The sequence below is a fragment of the Adiantum capillus-veneris genome, chromosome 23 (genome assembly GCF_014529385.1).
Source record: "Adiantum capillus-veneris isolate H3 chromosome 23, ASM1452938v2, whole genome shotgun sequence".
In the NCBI taxonomy this organism is placed as follows: domain Eukaryota; kingdom Viridiplantae; phylum Streptophyta; class Polypodiopsida; order Polypodiales; family Pteridaceae; genus Adiantum; species Adiantum capillus-veneris.
Window position 1 is genome coordinate 79849162 of NC_140953.1, and position 16006 is coordinate 79865167.

Below are 16006 nucleotides of genomic sequence, written 5' to 3' on the forward strand. Positions count from 1 at the left end.
TAAATAAGACAAAAAATAATCTGGCTCTTTCTCAGGCATGGAGCCTTTTTAGTAAGCAATCGAGCATGAAGTCTCCTCACTCTTTCTAGGTGTTGATGTACCCTCCAAAGGCTAGGACAATTTTATGGGCTACCTCTACTCACTAACCCATGGAAAGGCTTGCTCACCTAGGGCATAACATAAGGTTAAGAAAGTGCTTCCTACTCTACACAACTTCAACCACAAAACGGAGGCGGACTCAAATTATGCCAAAATTTGACTATTCTTGGAAACAAAGAAGCATAAATATCGTCACCTGATTCGACATGCGCACCTCCCACAACGAAGTGCTAGGATTCCATGCCTCGGGTAGTAGAGAGGAGAGGAGAAGAGTGATACCAGAGTTAAAAGCAAAAGTTACTCCCCTCCGCATGGATCCCTTTGTGGACCCATGTGATCCTATTTATTGTTGAAGATGATGAAACAGGAAACGGAAGGAAGATAGCAACTCAGAGTAGGAAGAAGATGGAGAAGGAGAAGACACAGAGCTTGCGTACGAGATCTCTGTAGTCTATCTCTCTGTATTAGAATAATAGAGTATTTACAAACTCAGAGCTACAAAGCTTATATGAGACCCTAAGAGATAAGGTGTCCTTTCACACCAGATGTCCAAAGGGGGAAAAACCCAGTGGGAGAAAAGTGCCCCTGGTGAAGCGCGTATACACACTAACACTACTACATGTCTACAAATCCCCTCTGTAGTGATAGTGTGAATCCGTACAAGGTAGCAGATCATCATGTGTATGAGAGTAAGCCCAAAGCTTTTTGGAAAGATTCAAACTTTTCTCGTGATAACGCCTTCGTAAATAGATCTGCAATGTTATCCTGTGTAGGACAGTAAGTTAGTGTGATCTCCCCTGCATGTAGCCTTTCCCTGACATAGTGGTAGTGAACCTCTATGTGCTTTGTTCTTGCATGAAATACTGGATTCCTTGCAACTGCCATAGCACTCTGACTGTCAGTGAAAATGGTAGTGGGTGCGTGTTGACACTCACAAAGATCTGCCAATAACCTGCGTATCCATACACAATCAACTGTTGCCGTGAAAGCTGCCCTGTACTCAGCTTCACAAGTTGATGTAGCCACTGTGGGTTGCTTCTTGCTTAGCCAAGATATACATGCATTTCCCAAGAAAAAACAATTCCCACTTGTGGAATGTCGTGTGTCAAAATCACCAGCCCAATCTGAATCGCTGTAACCAAGAAGCTGCATAGAACTGTGCTTTCCATACATATCCCCCCTTGGAAAGAACATGGAAAGATTAGGGGTACCTTAAAGGTAATGAAGTATGCGCTTCACAGCCTGCCAATGATGCATACATGGGCTGTGCATAAATTTGCTTGCTTGTGAAACCCCAAATTGAATGTATGGACGAGTGTTGCCTGCCAAATATATCAACCAACCAACCGCTGCTGCATAAGTATGTACATCAAAAGGTTCTCCAGCATCGAGCATGCTCAACTTTGATCCAGTTTCTATGGGTGTAGAGATTGGTTTACAATTTTGCATACCAAACTTGTCCAAAATTTTATGCAAATATTTTGCCTGCAACATGTATATGCCATCCTCTGATTGCACAAACTGAATACCCAAGTAATAATGTAGCAAACCAAAATCAGACATCTCAAAGGTTTTTCTCAAAGCATCTTTAAACGCTTCAATTTCATCTGCAGTATTGCCTGTAAGAAGCATCTCATCCACATAAAGTGTTAGCATAATGAGAACTCTATCTCTCTTTTTGACATACAAAGTACTTTTTGTTGGATTATTCTGAAATCCCTGGCCAATCAAATAAGTATGTATCTTCTCATACCATGCTCTTGGAGCCTGTTTGAGACCATACAAAGCTTTACGCAATCTACATACCTTTTGCTCTTGACCTTTTACAACAAAACCACTTGGTTGACTTACATAAACTTCTTCCTGCAAATCACCATTCAAAAAAGCAGTTTTGATATCCAACTGATGCACTTTCCAACCGTGATGAGCAGCAATTGCAACTAGTGATCTAACTGTGGACGCACGAGAAGTAGGAGCAAAGGTTTCATCATAATCTATGCCTTTCTGTTGCGCATAGCCTTTTGCCACAAGCCTTGCTTTGTACTTGTCATCAATACCATCTTGTTTCCTTTTTACCTTAAAAACCCACTTTGTACCAATAGGCTTTTTACCTGTAGGCAAGTCCACTAGATCCCATGTATGATTCTTATGAATAGAATCAATTTCTGGCTGCATAGCATTTTTCCACTGAACACACTCTAAAGCTTTTCAAATGAATCAGGCTCATCTGCATCACAAAGAGTGCTAAAGCAAGCCAAATCTACTTGCTCTCTGCCAAAAGTAGTACTAGCACGTGTTTTTCGTGGCAACGGTGCATCCAACTTGCTATCCTGCAAAGTTTTTTGAACCCATTTAGGCAAGGTTCTTTCTTCCCTGAGAACTTCTTGCTCTTCACGCACAATTTCCTCTACATCATGAGGTGTCACATGCTAATCAAAAGATTGAACAAGATTATCAACCTGTTGTGATTCTTGATCCTCCACAAAAGAAGGAAGCAAACCTTCAAATACATCATGTGTCTGCATATGAGGTACATCAAAAGCAACCATAGGTTGAGCAGTAGTTTCTGCAAAAATTACATCACGACTTTCAAAAATCTTGCTTGTAGCAGGATTGTAAAGTCTATAACCTTTACTTCCACTATTGTACCCCACAAATATACATTTGATTGCCTTATCATCAAGCTTCCCACGTAACTGTTGAGGGATGTGAGCATAAGCAAGACAACCAAAAACACGAAGATAATTGACTGAAGGTTTTCTGTCATACCAAGCTTCATATGGAGTAATGGTATTCAAGGCACGAGTAGGACACCTGTTCAAAACATGTGCTGCACAAGCAACTGCCTCCATCCATAGCTTATGAGGCAAACTCTTAGCCTTGAGCATACATCTAGCCATCTCCATTAAAGACCTGTTCTTCCTTTCTGCAACACCATTCTGTTGTGGTGTGTATGGCATAGTGCATTGGTGTTTAATGCCTTTCTTTCCCAAAAAATCCTTAAATGCACCTGACATGTATTCACCTCCTCGATCGGTACGAAGAGTCTGTACTTTGCAACCTATTTCATTTTCAACCATGGCGACATAATGTTGAAAAATTGCAAATACATCTGACTTTGCTTTGAGTGGATACACCCAACAAAACCTGGAAAAGTCATCAATGAAGGTCACAAAATAAAGGTTGTTTCCCATAGATGGCGTCCTCATAGGACCACATACATCACTGTGTACAAGCTGCAACTTTCGTGTCCCTCTAACTGAACCATCCTGCGAAAATGCAAATCTGTACATCTTTCCAAGAACGCAACCTTCACATACATGTCTTAGTGGCATCTCCAATAAAGACAAATCATGCACCATATTATGACGTTGTAAAGTCATCAAACTGCCATAACCAACATGCCCAAATCTAGCATGCCACAACTCAGCATCCTGCATGGCCTGAGTCTTTGTTTCTGCAATACATACCTGAATCTGCTTTGCATAACGATCTAGCACAAATAGTCCATTTTCCAGCGTACCTGTAGTGATAAGAGAATAACCATTCTCTCGATCTCGTACAACACATCTGTCATCCTCAAAAATGACCCGAAGACCATTTTTTGCAAGAGAGGATACAAACAACAAATTCTTCTTGATCCCTGGAACATATAAGACATCTGGCAAGCATAAATCTGAACCATCGGAAATGGTAATCAAAATCTTACCAATGCCTTTGATTGGATAAGAAGCATTATTTGCACATGTCACCTTCTTTCCTGCTGGAGCTGCATCCAATGAACAAAACAAATCCTTCCTTGAAGTAATATGCCTAGATGCACCACTATCAAAGTACCAAATCATTTGTGTCTCGTCAACACTGTAAGCAAAAAAATATGAACATACTAAGAAAGCATTAGAATCCTGCACAAAGTTTGTAGACTCTTCTTTAGCTGTAGAAGAATCACCAGAAGCTGAAACAACCAAACTTGACTGTTTCTTCTTTTCTTTAGCAATTCGCTTTTTACACTCACTAATGTAGTGATCAGGTTTCTTGCAGTAGTGACATTTACCTTTCTTCTTGGACTTGTCGGAATCACCTTTAGACTTCTCTAAAGACTGTCCTACACCAGACTTGGAGTGATGAGCACTCTCTTTACCCTTGTTTTTGTTATGTACAACAAGAGCATGATCCATACCATCCACCTGTAAAGACTTGTTCTTACGTGATTGATCCTCCTGCAATAGCAAAGCCACTAACTCTTCAAAACGAAGAGGCTTAGGATTAACTCGCAAAGACAGAGTCAAAGAAGTCTGAAAAGTCAAATAAGATGGTGGTAGTGAATTGAGTGTTTTGGAAACCAAGTCCTTCTCTGGAATCACTTCATCAATGCTAAGCAATTGCTCTTTAAGATCCCTGATTTTTGTAAGATGCTCGACGATATCGTTACCTTCATCCATCTGTATTTTGTCAAGTTGTTTCTTCAAAAACTCTATTCTGGCAGCGTTTCTTCCTCCAAACATAGCTTGCAGAGTGTTCCAAGCATTCTCAGAAGTTCAGCAAGATCTGATATGTGGTGTGATTGTCCTCTTTATGGTTAAGGCAATCACAGCCATAGCTTGTGCATCTTTAGTATCCCATTTCTTTTGCTCTGGAGTGACTTGTGAGGGTCTTGACCAACAACTGCACCACGACCAGGCGTGGCAGGTGCAATGCTACCTGGACGAACTTCATCTCCAGATACATAATCCCACAATCCTTTACCAACCAAAACATTTTTGGCCATAAAAGACCAAAGAGAATAGTTGGTACCATGCAATTTGTCTTCAGATGTAAACACACCAAAAATCTCTTTCTCCGTATATTGAGCCATATTGTGGATGCACACAAGAGAGAAAAAGAACCTCCAAGAGATTCACAAATCTCCTCTCCAATGCAAGCAAAACTCTACACAAAATCTCAGCACAAAGCTAAGACAAGCTGCTTCCCAAAAGAACTGTTTACCTGAAGAAAATCTGTCAAAAAGCACACCCTCTTGATCTAAACGCCTCTGAAAAGTAACTTCTGCTACGCTGCTCAGAACAAAATTCTGAGGGCTCGAATGGCTTCAAAAGGGGGGTAAAACCCCAGGTCGTCTGATGAGTATACTCCCGGAACGTCGAGGATACTCCACGAGCAGATTTTTCGAAAACTGCCTGAAAACTGCGATTGCGCGGGCGGACGCGAAAACGCAAGTAGAGGCTCTGGAAATCACCTTGCTCTGATACCAATTGTTGAAGATGATGAAACAGGAAACAGAAGGAAGATAGCAACTCAGAGTAGGAAGAAGATGGAGAAGGAGAAGACACAGAGCTTGCGTACGAGATCTTTGTAGTCTATCTCTCTGTATTAGAATAATAGAGTATTTACAAACTCAGAGCTACAAAGCTTATAAGAGATAAGGTGTCCTTTCACACCAGATGTCTAGGGGGAAAAACATAGTGGGAGAAAAGTGCCCCTGGTGAAGCGCGTATACACACTAACACTACTACATGTCTACATTTATTAGTTTCAAAAGAGTTACACATTTGTGTGTGTGTGGAGAGAGAGAGAGAGAGAGAGAGAGAGAGAGAGAGAGAGAGAGAGAGAGAGAGAGAGAGAGAGAGAGAGAGAGAGAGAGAGAGAGAGAGAGAGAGAGTCTAGAGTTTCCGTCTATGCATTGAGATTGTGGAAATGTGTGTAGGCCACTCGAACATGGTTTAATATGTTGCTTTAATGTGTGTGTGTGGAGAGAGAGAGAGAGAGAGAGAGAGAGAGAGAGAGAGTCTAGAGTTTCCGTCTATGCATTGAGATGGTGGAAATGTGTGTAGGCCACACTCGAACATGGTTTAATATGTTGCTTCATCATGTAACACACAAATAATAACACATGACAAAATGATCACATGGAACAAGCCGGTTCGTGGCAATAATGTGGTCAACATTTCCCTGTGTGTTGGCCAAACCCACTATGTGAAAGTGGCCTACAAATTTGAACCCAAAAAAGGGAATTGGAACACATCATGTGGAGGTTTACTAAGCAATGTTAAAGAAAATTCAATTTTGCAACCATACACAATCTCCATGTATGAATTATCCAAAGGAATCCTACAAATTTGAGCTATTTTTTTGGAATTTTGCATTGTTTTCCTCAAAATATAGGTTAGTTTTTCCTTTTTATGTTGCTGCCAACAAGAAATTTTCAATCCTAAAGCATCACGATTGTTAGTTGCGACACACTTTTGCTGAACATTCGCTCTTAGAATCATGTCCCCTTGAGTGGATAGAGCTTTGAAGCCTTCACTGTCCTATTGTCCAGGGGTTCCACTGAGTGTTTATGACACATCCAAGACTTCACCATCACATTGTAAACTCTCTAACAAATTGCAAAGTTTGGAATGTTAGTGCTTGCTACTTGTCTAGCGGGTTAGTGGGCATTTTCATTGATTGCATGTGAGAAAGTGGTTGGAAAAACCTCAAAATGCAATCTTTCGTCATTGCTTGTAGCAGTTAATCTGTGAAATACTTTATTTAGGCCCATAAGCAGTTACAAGGAGTTAGCAGGACCATCATGTGTATCCCTCTCCAAGCGCTTGGCGGGACGCAGCTCTAAGCTGAGACTTTCCTTTTTTTGCGAGAGACAACCAAAGCATTAATTTCAAATTGGTGCACGTTCATTCATATTCCCCCCTGTGCCCACATTCTCATTATGAAAAGGGCCATGGCCGAAATACCTTTTATCTCGGTCTATACAACGAGCTGGCGCCTGCAGACGAGCCTTCGGAGTTTGAGGAAGATTCAAGGGCGACAAATCTTGTGGGCATCGCAATTCTTATCCTTGAACCGTCAAGGTTTCTCGATCTGATAGTAAGCCATTTCATCTCTTGTGGAGAGAGAGAGAGAGAGAGAGAGAGAGAGAGAGAGAGAGAGCCACTCTGCTCATTGTTAGCTGTTTGTTTGCTCGCTCATGGGGCCGTTGGATACACATACGCACAAGGATGCAGGTAGCCTTTTTTATATGGCTGATTCATCTGTTTCTTCCTAGCTGTAGTTTGCTCGATCATGCTGCAGCTTTATTTCTGTGCATGCGCACACACAAACATTGAAATATGCATGCTGTGCAGACACATTTTTTAAGCTGTGAATGTGGCAGAGAGGCAAAGGATGTACTTCTTTTTAGTTATAACCACGAATTACGAATGTATGTATCCATGTGTGTATTTTGTGATTAAGTTGCATGCTTTGCAGACACTTTAAGCTCTGTGTAAACGTGCTCCATTGTACAAGAGGTTATGCCCACAAGGCTGCAGTGAAGAAGGGTTGCTGAGGTCAACAACATATATATTATTTGCTTGCAAAAAGAATGGCTACATCGGCATTTCGTTCTACGACAAGGAGAGGTTGTTCTGGTTCAGGTACAGATGCCAATGGTGTACCATCTACACCTAGGTCCAAGCGTGATCCCTCCCCTAGTGGACAAGGTTCCCACAGACGATCGAGCAGCATGACAGATTTCTCAGCAAGGTACTTGTCTGATTGCTCCTCAACATCAGAGTACCGCTCTTCCTACCGAAGAACTTCAGACATACACGGAGGAAGGCGCTCTGTCTGCCCAAGCGACTCAGAGGTGTTTCCCCTCAAAATCATCTCTTTTTATTTTGATTGTGCAAACTTAGTGAGTAGATGTCTCTCTCTCTCTCTCTCTCTCTCTCTATATATATATATATATATATATATATATATATATATATATATATATATATATATATATCTATATATATATACACACACACACACACATATATACACACACACACACACACATATATATATACATTATATATATATATATATATTTGTACAAAACCTTTCAAACTCCTAGAAACGACAAACTATACCACTCAACTTCAAAAGGCAATCTCCGTGACCAAAAAATGCATTAACAACGACATTAGCATATAAATGTAGGGGTATATATATTGGAGGCTAGAACAAATGTATGACCAATTATACATTAACAACGGCGTCAGCTCCAAAACAACATTTGCATAAACACGTGAATCCATTAAATCATCTAAATCTCAGGGAGACTCAAACTGAAGCCGAAGTTGAAGCATTGAAGCTGCAACATATCATTTTGTGTCGCTTTCGACAGCACGACCCAAAAAAGCAAGCATTGCAGACCTTCATGAAGTTCAAGTATCGCACGACCCACGCATCAGAGTGGGCTGGCAAAGAGTTCTTGGCAAAGAGTTCTTCGCAGGATTCCGGGAGTTGTTGGCGCACTCCCTCAACGCCATGCAACTCATTACTAGTATCTCACTTTAAAAAGGAGGGGATGTCATGTGCACATCTAACCCTATTTGCATGTGGACAAGCTATCTCAGTTCTAGGGTTTAGGTCAGCTTAGAGAGTGTTCTGGCACCTTTGTGAGCCTGTGCACAGGCCGTGTATGTCCAAGCACTTAGATTAGTTGCATATCCTCTGATTGCACACAACATAATCATCAGCATGGCATTCAGTACCCATCATGAGCATTTTACACAAGCATAGAACCCTTTTTTCCAAAATACACATTTTTCTTTATAAGTGACTTTTGTTGGAGAAGTAAGTAGGGCAAATTGCTAAGGAAATATAAAAGAAACCCAGTGATCACTCAATAGAAGCAAAAGAAGAGGCATAAGAAGTTCCAGCAACTTGCAGTGCACCTTCTCAGCAGGGAGACCGACAGAGAGCCCTAACGTTTTCAGCCAACAAGATCAGCTTGGCGTTTTCTGTAGCAGATCAGCCCCAGCGTTTCCTGGTGTTTTTAGTTGGAGATCAAGCCCAGCGCTTTGTAGTTTCCCGACGCTAAATCAGCCAAGACCATCAACGTTTTTAGGTTTCAGCACTTAGCCCTTGCAGATCTCACCTACCCACAGCAGATCCTCGTCGTTTTATCGAGTCAGCCAACGTTTATAGTTCAGTTTGCTGTTTTCAGATTTTAGCATTTGCGTTTTCAACGCATCGTTGTTGAGGAGTCGTCATCGCCATCCTTGCTGACATAGTGTTAGTGTTCAACAGAAAGTCAGCGTTTTCCAGATTTCAGCATCTTAGCCCTAGCGTTTTCAGTTTTCAGCCCGTCCTCGTCATTGTCATCATCATCATTGTCGTTGACATTGTCGGCAAGTCCATTGCATCTAGAACATTGTACCAGATTTGTGCAATCTATAGCATAGACCTCTCTCGCCATAGAGAGGGGGGCCCTTGGAGGAGGGTTTGAGAACCGTATGGTGTCGTATTCTTCTCTCTTTGTCTCTCACTCTCAGCACCTTCATTCACAATAGCATTCACTTTGTTTGTGAACACTGACTGCACTCTCTCTCTAAAGGAATGGAAAGCTCTCCCTTTTGTAAGTAAAAGGAACCCTTGAGCACAGTTCGGAGCACTTATCTTGAGCACTATCAACATTCACTTCCGTTGCACCTTACAATGAAGATGCCAAAGTAACCAAATACTGTATATTAATAATTGACACCTACAAACGAATGTGGAGACAGGTAGACATCTCAATCAGGAAATCCCTAGTGTGACCGTAACATTGGGGAAAAGTCTCATTCTGAGCAAAATGTCAACAAAACAGGATGTTATTATTTATTAAAGTATTTCTGTAGCGAGATCCTTTTAGCAAGTTTGTACACATCTTTAGTTGTTGTGCTTTGGATCTTCACTCTAATAGTTTTTTGAGTTTTTACGATAAGAGATTTGTCATTGGATTTTAGGATCTTTATTTGTTTAAGCAATTTCTGTTTTGATTTTATACTCAAAATAGTTAATCAGTACATGGTATTGTAGATTTTTCATCAGCCGCGTGTTTTGGACAACGTATTTTACTGACCAATCAATGCAAAATGGTCACTATTTTGATGTCTTAAACCATTGATTGATAATCATAAGATGTTCCTAAATATAGATCAGGCGTTTCTCTTGTACAGAACGAACCAGATTTCTCTACGACACAGCGGCCACGTCGTAGATGGGCTGCAGAGTCTGAAGATGAAAGGACTCAAAAACCATCTTTTTCAGTGACAAAGGCTCCTGATCCTCAGCAAAATCGCCTGAGAAGAACTTTAAGCAGCCATGACATGTCTCAGTATGGTAGTAATATGGTCAGTATTATGATGCTTTGAGCTGTAACACTTCAAAATTGTATGGGTATTGTCATTAGTGTTTTATTTATTTTAAAAGTCCCTATAAAATCTGTGCAACTCAAATTTTCAAGGCTGTCTGGTCAAAAGCAACAAGTGCGTGGGTTGGTTTTATTTACAGTATGATTGAGGCCAGTTGTCTTTCCCTCACTCTTAGCAGTCCTAAAACTCTTCCAAATGGAACTTTGTGTTGGTAAAAAATCATTCAAACATTTTGACAGTTTGCTCATACAGCGGGGAATGTACCAACATTATTTGAGCAGTCTGGATTTGTGTTGCAGGTTACTCTTTGTTTTTCGTTTGGATGAATAGAGTTGAGTTAGGTCATAACATTGAGGAGCTTGCAGGGAAGAGAGAAAAGAAATTTTATTTTACTCAACATTTAGATGCATTGGGCAATTTATCAATCACCAAAAGGGATTTGTGAGTGTTGCTGGCATTGATAATAACATCTTAAAGTGAACAACCATTCGCATTGATCAAAGAGTTGGTACTTTTCTTTCAGGAGCTTGATGTTGTGGTTCCTGAGAAAAAACTTGGCACAGCTGATTCAGAAGACTTGGTTGAAGAAAAAACTATCAGGGCTGTCTTCGATCAAATGAAGGTATTGCTCTGAGAGAAGTTCAGTCAGTTGCTGTTCAACCATAAACAAACGTCTTCTTTTTTGGCAGCAGTCGTTACGAGCAGAACCCCCTGTGGCAGATGTAGGGATGACAAATTTTCTTGATTCTATGAGGTCTGAAGTAAGGCGTGCTGTGTCTGATATCAGAACAGAACTCGAGGAGGTATTGTGTTTAATTTAAATGGCATCAGCTCTCATGTTACTTGAATTTGAGCTGTAGCAGTCAACACACATCTTTTGTGTAAACAAGATGTTGTATCTGGGAATGTGGTTGATACACAGAGAGTGAAGACATGAGTGGAAGAAATGGGGCTATGTAGACGTCCTTATCAGGAGAATGAGATTGACAAAGACAAATGAGACTCAAGAAGCTGCAAAAGTAAGACCAAAGAAACGATAAGTTTAGGAAAGAACCTCAAATAACAGAGGTGAGGTAGAGGTGTGTGTGTGTCGGTATCCATATTGATTCCTAGTTCTACACCCACTATTGGACATGGGTGGTAAAGCTTGGGGTTGTTGCAGTATTTTGCCACTATTATGCATGATGGAACTGATGGTCACTTTGTGTTGCTGTCTTGTAACTGCCATAAGTCTGTAACCTCCATTTTCTTTCCTAGGCATATGCTATACTTGTATAGCGTACATACGATTTCACACTGTGAAGTATTTGTTTGAGTTATGACCAATTGATAATAAAATTTCCTATGCCCTATCAAGCACCTGTTTATTGTCTCGGTTTCTTCATGTATGGCTTCATTCAGTCATGGGATTTCCTGCCCTGCATCTCTAGAGCGATGATAGAAACTTAGCGCGCAGATCTTTGTATCGCATTGACGTATGCTCCTCTGTGTGTGTGTGTGTGTGTGAGGGGAGGGGGGGGGGGGGACCTATGTTGTTACCAACTTCCAAGTGCACTTTCTCTGTTGGTGTGACAAACAGGAATCTCTCTATGGCTCCACAACATACATGTTGTACGGAACGACACCACCTTCCAATCGAAAAGAACAGATTGGAATAGATTTTTAGCACGTAAAACACACACACACACACACACAGAGAGAGAGAGAGAGAGAGAGAGAGAGAGAGAGAGAGAGAGAGAGAGAGAGAGAGAGAGAGAGAGAGAGAGAGAGAGAGAGAGAGAGAGAGAGAGAGAGATATGAAATGAAATGTTACATTAACGTCTTCAAAAGGCCAGAATGACCTATGAGACCAAAATGATACAAAAGTGGTGAATCTGTTACAATGTCTGGGTACCTTAGTACTAAAGTACTAAGTGTGAAAAGTGTGAAAAACTAAATACAAAGTATTAAATAAACTTCTTAGGAGCATTTTGGGTGTCTGGCTAGAATGCTTCTAATCCTTTGTTGTAGTCTCCTCCGGTGAAGTGTGCTTCTACATCTCGGTCGTGGTCGTCTCGATTTCCTAAGCTCAATCGCCCTGTCAATGAGGGTGCCTTTGGTATGAATGTGGGTACTCCTTTGTGCTGGCTGCTGGCCTCTTGCTTCTCCGTCCACTCCTGCTTCTCTTGATCTGAAGAAATCTGTGATCTGCCTCTGAGGTTGTAGTGCTCTTTGTCTTCTCATTAGATTATCCCTGTGCCGATGTAGTTCCAGTAGGTACAAGCCTAAGCATCTTTGATCTTGGTATTGCATGACTCTATCTAGAGGTCCAAAGCCTTCTTTAATTAGGCAATGGAAACGCCCACGTATCTCATAGTATACGGTGCAATGGCATATGTAGTGTAATTCTGTCTTCGGTTCCATTCCGCATAACTTGCAAATTCTGCTCTCAGGTGGGATTCCCCTAAATCTGCCAAATTCAATTTCTAGCTGGTGTGAGGATGTACGAATCTGACCAATAGCACATCTCAAACCATGAGATAGGTGGGTATCCATGTAGCTCGGGCGAATCACAAACCCATCTTCAGATAGCTGTAGGAAGTTTTCGTTGTAGTCGGCCATCTTCGTGCCCAATTCTTGTGTAGGGTCTACCCATGTCCTCTTAGTATCCAACTGTATAAGATCCTGACAGATGATTTTATTAATCTCCATTCATGTAATTGCCAGTGATGGAGCCTCAAGAGAGTATTGGAAGGGGGGTAATCTTTCCATACTGAACCCGTGTCTTTGAAACCACGAGGACAGTTGCGCATACCAGCATGATGTATCCCCTTTCATTGCTAATTGTCAAGAGGATTCGAGGGCCAGTCTAGTATATCGGCAATTATTTGTATCCCACAAACCATGCATAAAGGACATTGATCTGGTAAGAGCTTCAATTTCTATCGGAGGGGCAGCCAGTTGCGCTCGGGTAATCGCGTGTGGTACGGAGGCCTTGGCTCTAACCATTCGGGAAATCATAGATACCAAAGGTCTCTCCATTGACTTCCAATTATCCTGATCCACATATGGTCCCCAAATCTGGACCCCATAAAGCATAGCCGAAGCCACCACAGTATCAAAGAGCCAAAGTTTTGTTTGTGGTTCCTAAAAATGCACTTGTGAACACATCCTCTCCAACCCTCCCAAGGCCGCAGAGGCTCTGGACAATCTAGCATCCGCTGCTTTCTTAAGAGTAAACTTCGGTCCTACAAATACCACACCAAGGTATGTGTATGCATCTGTGTACTCTACTGTAGCCTGGCCATATGCAAATGTAGGTGCCGATCTCCTAACCCACTGCGGTGTGGTGTTAAACACCATAACTTTGGTTTTACCCAAGTTTACCGACTGTCCACTGTCCTCCGCGAATTTATGCCATGCATCTAGCTGCCTCTGCATTCCATCTGGTGATTCTGCTATCAATACAATATCATCTGCATACAACAACAAAGGGATCCATGACCCTGCAAGTTGAGCACCTCTGTCACCCTCTCTATCAATGTAATTTGATACCTCATCTATGTACATACCAAATAAAGTAGGGGACAGTGGGCATCCCTGCTTTACTCCAACGGTGGAATGAACAATGTCGGAATCCCCTTCTGGAGTACGTCCATAACCAGTTACTGACCCGTATAAGGCCATGATCCCCCAAATAATCTCCTTGGGGACCCCTAACTCTTGCATTGCGCATCAATCTTGCATTGCGCATCAATCTGGCCCTTGGTGCTGTATCAAAAGCTTTCCGAAAATCCACAAAGCAACAATACATCCTTCTCCCGCTTGCTCTTCCTTCCTCAATAATGGCTCTGAGCGTAAGAATATGATCTAAAGTGGAATAACCCCTCCTGAATCTAGCTTGTCCTGTTGCCCTTATGCCCTCATTCTTTGCCCATCTACTCAATTTTTGTTCAAGAATGGATGCGTACAATCGGGTCAATGTGTGACCTACCATAATGGTACGGTAGTTCCCGGGTATCATAGGATCCCCTGACTTGAAAATAGGTACGATAGTAGATAATTTCCAAGATTCAGGTAATCCTTCACACATGACCTGATTAAACAGACGAGCAAGGACTTCTGAAAGTAGATCCCTGGCATGGATCAGATGTTCTGCTACTAAACCATCATGATCATATGCTCTTCTTGTCTTCATCTTATCAATGGCTTTTCCCACCATTTTTGTAGTAAAGAAAGTACTAGTAGCAGGGCATGGCTCTGGCGGATCTCGTAATGGAGGTTGTCCAGATACCATATATAATGATGTTACATATTGACCCCAAATCTCCGGAGAAGTAATCGTCGGAGGCGGTGAGTGCTCGTGAAATAAACGCGAGGCCTCATGTGAGTCGTGACTCAAGAAGAGCTGATATAAATCCTTCTCCAGTTTGGCTAAAAATGCCCTTTTCTTGCGACATACTATACATAGAAGAAAGATCCGAGACTGCTTATATGTGATGATCCCAAGTGTAAGCTCTTTCTGGACCTTGGTTCTCGTCTCTCTGCATTCCTCATCATACCAACTGTTTTGAGGCATGTTCCCAGATCCTCTCTTCTGATCAGGTTGAGTATGTGGGTATGCCTCTAGTGCTGCTCCATGTAGTATCTCTGTTAACTGAGAGGTAATCTCCTCTACAGTATATACTGGCTCGGCTGCCCACATCCTATTATAGATCTTTTCCACATAGACTGAATCAGTCTCTGGCTTGAAAGTATATCTTGTGTGGGTCTTCTTCCTTTGTACTTGAGAGGCATTGTATTGGAAGGAGATTGATAAGGTCAAGAGAGCATGATCCACTGCAATCCCAACCGGTCTGGGTCCCACCTTAAAAGTCCTCGATACTAGAAATAAAGCCTGGTGAAGTCATGACATAATCCACTGTACTGGCCCCATGCCTGTGCGGGAAGCATGTGAATCCCCTTGATAAAGGGAAATTCTCTAGACCATTAAGTATGGCCAAACCCTGTATAGTTGCCATCTCCATGTGATGTCTCTCATATTCAGTGTGTTCTTTATCCTGTGAGTTTCTAGTAAGCCCCCTCTGTGATAAATCCACTTCTCTGAGCATTTCCTCAGAAGTATCATAGAATACTGCTTGAGAGTTGGCTGTTCTGGCATTAAAGTCTCCTAAGAGAACAATGTCTCCATCTCTAGAGAACTCCCATATGTCATTATTCAATATGGAGAAAGGGGACTGTCCTTTAGGTGAGGAGTAGACTGATGTACTTGGAGGGAAGTAGCATATAGCGATATATAGAAATCTACCTGTCTCGGCTCTCATTCTCACCCACATATACCTTGCTTGCTCATCTTTCCTGATAATCTGTAGTAGTGGTTTCAGCTCCTCCTTAAATTGGACTACTACTCCTCCTGAACCCCGGCTACCCCGTAGAGATCTCGTCTGACCGACCAGCTACCCCGTAGAGATCTCTTGTCTGACCGACCGGCTACCTCGTAGAGATCTCTTGTCTGACGGACCAGCTGTTTCCCATAAATAACCCTTCACATGTGGCATAAGCTGTCCCGGTATCTGGTGTGTCTCTGAGTAGAAAACTATGTCTCTGTCCCTAAAGCTGTCTTCAAAGGCACCTACATCTAGCCTATATGATCCATTACAATTCCACGCCGCTATTCGGAGCGTCGCCCCATAGGTCTCGCACCGTCATGATGAGCACTTTTCCAGAACCACTACTTTCCCTCCTCTACAAAAGGCGAT

General features: G+C 41.9%; 1 protein-coding gene across 3 annotated transcripts in view; it reads left to right on the forward strand.

Moving 5' to 3' along the window:
* Positions 1 to 6797: 6797 nt before the first annotated feature.
* Positions 6798 to 16006, forward strand: part of LOC147428047 (uncharacterized) — a 54412-nt gene continuing 45203 nt past the window's right edge. Inside the window, exons 1-6 of one of the 3 annotated variants that reach the window (XM_086497538.1) lie at positions 6798 to 6966; positions 7049 to 7103; positions 7348 to 7726; positions 10074 to 10247; positions 10792 to 10890; positions 10958 to 11071. In XM_086497538.1, the coding sequence (XP_086353664.1) occupies positions 7463 to 7726; positions 10074 to 10247; positions 10792 to 10890; positions 10958 to 11071 (651 nt within the window). In that variant the 5' untranslated portion in view covers positions 6798 to 6966; positions 7049 to 7103; positions 7348 to 7462. The remainder of the gene's footprint in view (positions 6967 to 7048; positions 7104 to 7347; positions 7727 to 10073; positions 10248 to 10791; positions 10891 to 10957; positions 11072 to 16006) is intronic. The other 2 variants (XM_086497537.1, XM_086497539.1) reach the window with 2 other exon arrangements.